An 8,950-nucleotide genomic window follows, 5' to 3' on the forward strand; every position below is an offset into this window, starting at 1 on the left:
ATTAATGTCCATTGAGTTGGTGATGCCATCCAACCATCTCATCCTCTGTTGCCCCCTTCTCTTGGTTTCAATCTTTCCCAGTGTTAGAGTCTTTCCCAATGAGTCGGCTCTTCGCATCAGGTAGCCAAAGTACTCGTCCCCTGCAAAGCCGTTTCCCCCTCCCCCATGTAAAGCCTGCCAGTTCTGAGCTGGTGTCTACTCCTTGGGCCAGTTATATCCAACTTCTTAAACTGGGCCATTTCGGTTCCCTCCCCTTCCAGGGCCTTGCCCATCAAAGAAGCAGTTCTGGCAAATAATGAATCATAAATTTTATTTCAAAATGTAAACGTCACTAAACATGCATACACGTTAAAACAATAAAATTTACAGTTTCGTTAATTTTTTTTTCTTTTTGCATAGGACATCATTACAATATAGAATCTATGCCTTACAAAATACATACAAAGTTTTATCCGAGCAAGCCAAGGCCAGATTGGGAACTGTACAACTGTAATACTTCACTGTAGTGATCCGGGAAAGACGAGACGTGGCCTTCGGAAGCATGGTGTGGTGCTGGTTAAAAAAACAAAACAAAACAAAACCAAAAGTTCCTACATAAAAGAAAAGTGTGCTCGATGGAAATGGTCTTGGACCCTTGGAGTCTACCGTGGGGTTTGGCAAACAATCCCAGAGAAACTCCATCAATGGCTTTGGGAAGAGGGGCCGTCTGTGAAGTCCAGGGTGGCTGAGACCCCTAGTATACCCAGCACAGAGATTCCCAGGCGGATTCCTGGCCTGTGGGAGCCATAATGGCCCTGCCCCCAACAATGCACAGCTGCTCAGCTACCCTCCAGCCCTCAGGGTCCTTGGTGCTTGCCACAGGGACGTTCCAAGGTGAGCCTCCTGCCCACACGCCCACAGCCAGGCACCCTGACCCAGGAATGGACCCTGGGAGGTGGCCCCCTGCTCCAGGGATGGCAGGCTGGCCTGGGACAGGCGCTCCTGGGCTGAGTAGGGGAGACAGCCTTCACCCAGACCTCTGGTTGCCTAGCAGGCATTTGGCTTGGTTTCCAAACAAACATGTGCAGCAGCCTGTCATCATATCACCAGGAAGACATCCTGGAGCCCTGGGAGAAGGCTGCTCATGCACCCCTCCCCTGCCCCCCCCATGTCTTCTGTGTCCCCCATAGGGAATGCAAGGTGTTCAGGGCAGGGGAAGCAACTTGCTCTCATCCGTTCCTCTTTAAATAAAAGTAAATTTAAAGCTGCACGAGAAGGGGAGAGGCTGGGCGGGGCCAGGGGGGCACACTGCAAGTCCCATATGGCAAGAAGGGTTCAGTAGAAACCAAGTACAGCCCTGGGCTACTGCCTCCCACCACATCCAACTCTTCTAACTGATGAGACAGAGTAGCGGGCGGGAGGAAGGGCTTCTCCCTGAACGGTGTTCAGGCATTTATCAGTAGTAAGCTGGACTGTGCATCTGAGTTCTGATACAAAATTCTCTGGAATGTGTCTGGGACAAACCTTTGAAGCTCAAGTCTTGGAGTCAGGAGAATCAGTTACAGGACCTGGCTTTCCCCAGGGCAATCCTGAATTCAAGAAAAGTCTCGGCCTACACCCTTGGTTTTAGCTTTGGAAGATAAACGGTCACCAGAATTGAATGTGGGATCTTTGGACAGCAAAGATGTGGGTGACCTGCAGAGTATTTCTTACTGGCTGCAGTGTGACCAACCCATCAGTCTTCAAACCCTTCAGCACTGAGTCTTTGAATGACTTTGTAAAAGGGTTAAGAAAATTTTAAAAAAAAGTGACAGCTGTTAGAAGAAAAAAAAATCAGGTAGCCTTGTAAACACAGCTGAAACCAGGAGATGAGCATCAAGGGGACGCTATTGCTCAGGTCATGCTTCCCTGCTGGGTGGTCCTTCGCTCGCTCGCTGAGCTCAAGGAGTGAGTCCCTTGGGGCGCTCTGACCCTGCAGCCATCTTAGCCCTGCTTCTGGCAAGAAAAGCGGCTGGATTTTCTGGGGACAGTGGGCTGGAGGGCAGGAGACTTGAATAGAGACCCCACTTCTGCCGCACTTCACTTGGACCCCAGAAAGCCGCCAGCCCTGTCCGTATGTCCCAACAAATGGCTGGGGGGCACTGGTGGCCTGCTGTCTGTCCCTGCCTCTAAGTTACCTCCCACCCTGCTACCCTGGTCTAAGCTGTGACCAAGAGCATGGGGAGGTCTGGGGACCCCAGTGCAGCTGCTGAAATGTGCACCTGGAGGCCGCACCCTGGCAAATCCTGCACCTGCCCGGATGCCTGGCCTCAGTAAAGCAGTCGCCCTGCACCTTCAGTATGGTGCATGGGCTGCAGCAGGGTGCAAGGTGGGCACCCACAGGGTCACATCCCCACACAGCACCCCATGGCCTGCTGTGGAAGGGGCTCATCTTTCCTCATGGCTATAGAACAGGGTAGGCGTTTAGCGTGCTGACAACCCTAATATGGCTGACGCTGAGGGCTTCCTTGTTTGGGACAAGGGCCAAACACCAGCCCCCAGGTTGAGCCCAGGGTCGCCTGTAGGCCTTCTTGGAGGGGAACCTCTCCCTTCACTCAGGCAACCTTCATTTTGAGATCTCTGCCCCCTTGGCCTACAAGAACTAGTCAGCACACAATAAAGGTTGGAGTTTTCACTACTGTTTCTAGGAGTTGTCACACTGAAGTCAGCAAGCATGACCATAAACCAGAAAAATCAAAGACCCTGAAACAGACCTGGGCCGGGAAGACATTCTACTTAGAAAAAAAATGCAGGCTGTTCAGCAGGGTCCTCCACCCACCCCCACCACCATGCAACCACTTCCCATGGGGGTCTGAGCGAGGGAGGGCCTGCACTCCCTCCTTCCATATGTCATGATGATGAGATGCTAGCAAAAGCCCATTTGAACCTAGCCTGAGATGCATGGATTTCCCCCACCCTTCAAGTGAGATGAATTTTAGCCTCAGGTGAGCCAGGATGGCCTGCTGGCTGGAGCTCCAGGCCAAGTGCTCTGGGTACCAGCCAGTTCTCTCCAGATGCCCGAAGGCAGAGAAGCAGGAGCCCGTGTCCTGGGCCAGGCCCACTTCAGAAGGTCCGCACCCTGCCATTAGACCAAAACTGCTTTGGGAACGAGGACACACTCATCTGCCAAAAATAGCCCGCGCCTGCATATTTCTGTTTTAAGGCAATGTTACCCTTCCATCTAGCAGACGGAACAGCCCTGGGTCACTTAGAGGAAAAATTAAATTAAGTGCTCTCTTTGGGAACAGCAAACGCCCGCTTTCCCTCCCTCCCCCACCCCCCCCAAAACAAACCAGCTCTTCTTTTATTCCAAGATGACTGGGTTTAGAGTCCTTTCCGCTCTTCCTATGTGCAGAGAGACGTGGGCTCTGAAACCCTCTTTCCTCGGCAATGCCACAGCCAGGTCGCGAGGAGACACCAGGCTCCCGCGGGGCACGTGGCCCCCCTCCCTGACTTTGGGGACCGCGTGGGCAGTGAGCGCACCAAAGGACTTTGGAATAAAATTCCTGAACCTGGAATGTGAGTTCCTGAGACATGAAATGTATTCAGAGTGTGGCTTTCTCGGCCCCACACAGAAACGGCCTTGGGAGGGAACTCCGAGGGCCCTGCCAGCCTCACCTGGGGACTGGGCATGAAAAGCTCTCACCCCTGGTGCTCAGGGCACTGCTCTGTCCAGGTGTCCAGCACATTCTGTTCTCTGTCCTGGACCAAATGCGAGCAGGGCTGCCACCCAGCCCCAACAGAGGCCAGGGTGAGGCCTCACCCCCATGCCGCTTCTGCCCGGTTCCCATGCATAGCAAGAGCGATGCACCTGCCCACCTCGTACCTGCCATGCTCTCAGAAGCCACTATCACACCACTGGCTGACCCCAGATGACACAGCAGAGTTAGAAATGGGCACCCGGAGCGCAGAGGATGGCAGCTGCTAAGGACATGGGGGCGCCCATGTGCTCTGGAGCCACCCAGGGCCCATGAGCACCAGCTGGGGCTGGGTCTCGGGACCTCCTCCGTGCTGTACCCCTCATTGTGATCGGGTGGGGGCAGAAGCAAGATGGCCACAACCAAGGCACTCTGGGCTCAGGGAAGCCCCTCTATGGCCCTCTGAGGTCCCAAGGGTCATTCCTCCTCATCGAAATGAACAGAGGTCTCTGCAAGATACCCCAAGTCCTTCCCAAACCCACACCCCTGCCCCAACACACACACACATACACACACACACACATACACACACTGTCCTGGGGACTTGTATTTACAGGCCCTGACTCCCTGGAGGAAGGCCAGGGAGGTGCCTGGGCGGGGGCTGCCCCAGCTCTCCACAGGGGAGCATGCTGGAGCCTGCCTGACCCACCTGCCCGGGTCGGGGCTCCCGGAGAGATGTCCCCAGCTCTCTGCTCGGGAAGGCTGGCAATGGGGACCCTACACCCCAGTGCCCCAAGGCTGGGGGTGGGCTGGGGCCTCCCAGGTGGGAGGGGGAGACCAGGGAGGGAGGAGTCCAGGGGACACAGCTCACGGAGAAGCTGAGCGTTCGCTGAGTCTCAGCTGGGGACACGGTGGGTCTGAAAAAAAGCACTTCCCACAACTTCTGTACGGTGCTCCCCGGGGAGGAAAGAGAATGTATGTTCTCCGACTGCATTTCCCATAGCGTCCGCCTTGCTACCCCCCAAAGTTCCAAGTCACAATGTTCCGGTCTCTTGCTACCAAACAGTCTCTGTGGAGTGCTACGCACGGCCACTGCAGGCCACACGCACAGAGCCCCTCTTTACCCACCGTGTCAAACAAAGGCGTCTCATGAGCAGGGTCAGTCGGGGAAAATGTAGGAACTGGATGCACCGGTGACACCTTTGGACATCCTTGTAGAAGGCCAGTCAGAGGACGTGGTATAATTGTGGAAGGTCCTGGCGCCTTCTGCGGGGACACAGCATCACACAGCCGTGTGGACATCAGACGGTGCATCGGTCTGCCCAACCCAGGATTGCATCTCTGCTTCCAGCGCTTGAGAGGGACCTGGGCAGGGTCCCAGAGGTGAGGACTGTTCCCCTTGCCCATCACGGCTTGAAGTGTCCCTCAGAGTCCTCTGCATTCTTAGCCCACTGCCACTGGGGCGAGCCTGAGGCTGGGCAGGGGGCAGGAAGAGGGAGCCATGGGCCCTGCTCAGGGGTCTGCCCTAAAAGCACAAGGCTGGTGACCACCGCTCCATCTGCCGCCCGCGGGGAGCTCCACCTGCACTGCTCCGCCCCCAGTGTGTGCCCAAACCTTAAAGGAAACTCCAGAGTGGAAATCTATGTACAGAATAAGGCGGCAAGAAGGGGGTGTCCTCACTGACCTCATGGAACATGTCCATCCCTGAGAAAGGGGGGGGGGGGAAGGCTCAACACCGCTGAATCTCACCTGCGTGGGTATGTCTCTTGTGCAATTGTGGATGGTGTTTTTTGGAATTTTTTTTCATTGTGGTTTTTTTGTTTTTTACAAATTTGACACCTGAGGTGAAGAAAATTGTTTTTTTTTTGTTGTTGTTGTCGTCGACTTCATAAAGTTCTCTCTCTTTTTTTCTTCTCTCTTCTTATTACAAAAGGAAAAGACACGGAATCACGAGAAGTGAGAGCATCTGCTCATGGCTGTGGTAAGGAGGCGGGGCCTCAGGGCGTGGCATGGCCTGGTGGGGCGTGGCTTGCCACAGGCCCCGCCCCGCGCGCAGGCGCTCAGGGCGAGCTGGCTGGGCTGATGGTGGGGCTGCTGGCGTCCGAGCGGCTGTAGTCGCTAAGCGAGCCGGTTCGCGAACCCCCGCCGCGCCGCTGCAGCATCCCGGGGTGGAAGTTGGCGTGGCGGCGCGCGTGCTTGGTCAGGTGGTCGCTGCGCATGAAGCGCTTGTCGCAGATGGGGCAGCTGAACTTCTTTTCCCCCGTGTGTGTGCGGTAGTGCCGCGCCAACTCGTCAGAGCGCGCGAACTTCTTGTTGCAGTCCTGCCAGCTGCAGGCGAAGGGGCGCTCTCCTGCGGGCGAGAGGGCTTAGGGTCAGTCTCAGCGCATACCCTAGGCTGCCCTGCCCTCCCTGCGCCCCTTCGTTGGCGTCCCATCTCCGCCAGCCTCCGTGTGGGCGCCAGCACCCTCCTGTCACTTCCCATCTGCTTCCATTCGACCCCTCCCGGGAGGAAATGACAAGATCCCAGGTGCTGTGGCCCCCTCAAGTGCGTGCCACCCAGCAGCCTGTGTTGGGTCAGCTGTGCCTGAGCGGCGGGAAGCACAGGCTGCTCCCTGGGCTCTTAAGAATGGGAGCTGGGATCGGTGAAGGCGCCAGAAGAGCTCGCAAGCCAGCAAGTTTGGCCACATCACCCTGACCCCACAGTTCACCCTAACCCCACGGAAGCCCTAACTCCAGAGCCTCAAATCCTGCAGGATCTGCAGACAGTTTGCCGACCCCAGCACCCAGCCATTCAGACCCTCTGCAGTCTCCTCATCTGTATTATGAACAGGTCAGGACAGACAATTTTCTGGGACTAAGAGTCTGTTTATGGGCTTCCCAGGTGGTGCAGTGGTAAAGAGTCTGCCTGCCAATGCAGGAGATGCAAGAGATGCAGGTTAGATCCCTGGGTCAGGAAGATCCCTTGAAGGAGGAAATGACAACCCACTCCAGTATTCTTGTCTGGAACATTCCATGGACAGAGGAGCCTGGTAGGCTACAGTCCATGAGGCTGCAAGGAGTTGGACATGGCTGAGCATGCAGGCACTGGCCAAGAGTCTGTTTGACTGCAGCTCCAACTAGAGTCTGCTGCTGTTCCTCTCTGAGAAGTTCCAACATGGCTAACAGCAGAGAAGACTGGGGGTGACACCCAAGAGAGGAAGGTGAGGACAGCTTAGAGCAAGAGGCAGGCCAGCCTTCACCCAGGCAAACACAAAAAACATTAGCTGAACCACACACAAAAAAGACATTAGCTGCACGGGGAGAACCAACAGGGAATTCCTGCACCCTGGAGGGCAGCCTCTGGCACTGGGGGTGGCCAGAGTTCCCCTTCCTGCCGCGTTTCTCTCCCTCCCTCCCAGACTCTGGCCCTCAAGCTGAGAGCTGGTCTTTGAAGCCTGTCCATCAGGGCCCAGCAGAGGAAATCAATGCTGCCCACCCCCAATGAGGCCATCAACCTTAAACACAAACAGACACCCAAAGATGGTCAGGCAGCCAAGGAAAACCAGTGGCATGAAAGGGCAAGGCCAAGAGCAACAAAACTACTGACTCCAGAGGAAGAAGAGTGAAGCCAGGAAACAGAAGAAAATATTAACCTAAAAATTCTGACTAGCATTCTCAAGAAATTTCAGACAAAATTTTATGTGTAAACAGGATACCATAAAAAGGAAGTTCAGAGTACAGAGAATAAGTGTTTAAAAATTGAGAGTATTGTTGCCCAAACAAAACTCCCATAGAAAAACTAAAAACATACTCAAGGAAATATCCCAGGAAAACAGAAAAACAGAAACAGCTCTAAAAAATACGTGAATGTTGTGCTGTTCTCTGTCTCCTAGCAATGCTGAAGCTAAGAGCTCTGTATGGCTTGTATGCTCTCCTTACTGACTTTGTTTTGGGTAGAAGGGGGGCTCACAATCAAGCAGGCAAGCAAACCACTTCCCATCTGATAGTTACAAACAGCAGGAGGTCACAGTTCAGAGTCACAGGGAATTGATCCTGTGGGTGCAACATCTAACAGAAGACACTACTGAGTAAAAGAACAGAAAAAAATGGAGGAGAGGAAATTACCAAAGAAATAACAGAATAGGATCTGTCAGCTGATGCGAAGAGCCAACTCACTGGAAAACACCCTGGTGCTGGGAAAGACTGAGGGCAGGAGGAAAACGGGGCAACAGAGGATGCATCATCAACTCAACAGATGTGAGTTTGAGCAAACTCTGGGAGATGGTGAAGGACAGGGAAGCCTACTGTGCTGCAGTTCGTGGGGTTGTAAAGTGTCGGGCACTAATGAGCGACTGAATAACCGCAGCAATCTCTTACAGGAAAAAAAGGAGACAGGAAACTAACATGGAAAGGGTTAGCATAGAGGTGGGCGGAGTAGTGAATAAAGGCTCCTGCCAAGAGTATCTGCAATGTTAACACTAGAAGAGACTGCAGAACTTACTTGAGAGAAAAGGGAGAAGCAGGTCATCCAAGAGGGAAAGAGGCTGGAACTGACAGCAGCCGTCTTCTAAGCCACACTAGATGACAGAGCAACAGATCCTCCCAAGAGTACCTCTCACACACTAGCAAAAATAAGAAGAAAAGGAGAAGCCAGGGAAGTGAGTGAACAATGAAGGGTCATCTCTGGACAGGAGTGACAGAAGAGACCTGATGGGGCAGTGGAGCTGTGGACCAGGAATCACACAGGGAGGTTTACAAGAAAGGGAGTTCCACACACCAGAGTATAGTCAAGAGGCTGAATGAATTTTAGGATGCAGTGAAAGCACATAGTATTCTTTGGTTAAAAGAAAAAAGAGGCAATTAGAAACTCCAGGAAAAACAGAAGGCATGCAAGAAAATTGTCTAAATTAGAAGTAAACTAAAATGCCAAACGAGGGGACTTCCCTGGTGGTCTAGTGGTTAAGACTCAGTGCTTCCACTAGAGGGAATACAGGTTCAATCCCTGGTCAGGGAACTAAAATCCCACATGACACATGGCGAAAACGTTTTTAACTTAAAAAAAAAAAAAAGTTCAAATTCCATCCTAGCAGAATTACAGCATACAGTTGTTATAAAGTACTTGGAAAGGTCCAAAACAGGATATGGTGGTGTCCTTTCACAGGACCAGTGCTGAGCCTCAGCTCAGCCCCTCTTTCCACTGTGTACTGACTTAAGGCCTCAGACAAGTGCCTCACTGCCCACCATGGGGTAAAGAGTGGCCCCACCAAAGATATATCCAAGTCCTTACCCCTGGAAGATGGCAATGTGACCTTATT

The 8,950-nt window shown here is 53.3% G+C and overlaps 1 protein-coding gene across 1 annotated transcript in view; it reads right to left on the minus strand.

Moving 5' to 3' along the window:
• Positions 1-293: 293 nt before the first annotated feature.
• The window catches only part of KLF13 (KLF transcription factor 13), a 43,314-nt gene continuing 34,657 nt past the window's right edge, over positions 294-8,950 (minus strand). The window contains exon 2 of the mRNA XM_070477676.1: positions 294-6,006. Within this exon, the coding sequence (XP_070333777.1) occupies positions 5,717-6,006 (290 nt within the window). The 3' untranslated portion in view covers positions 294-5,716. The remainder of the gene's footprint in view (positions 6,007-8,950) is intronic.

Source organism: Odocoileus virginianus, chromosome 16, assembly GCF_023699985.2.
Source record: "Odocoileus virginianus isolate 20LAN1187 ecotype Illinois chromosome 16, Ovbor_1.2, whole genome shotgun sequence".
NCBI classification, from domain to species: Eukaryota; Metazoa; Chordata; class Mammalia; order Artiodactyla; family Cervidae; genus Odocoileus; species Odocoileus virginianus.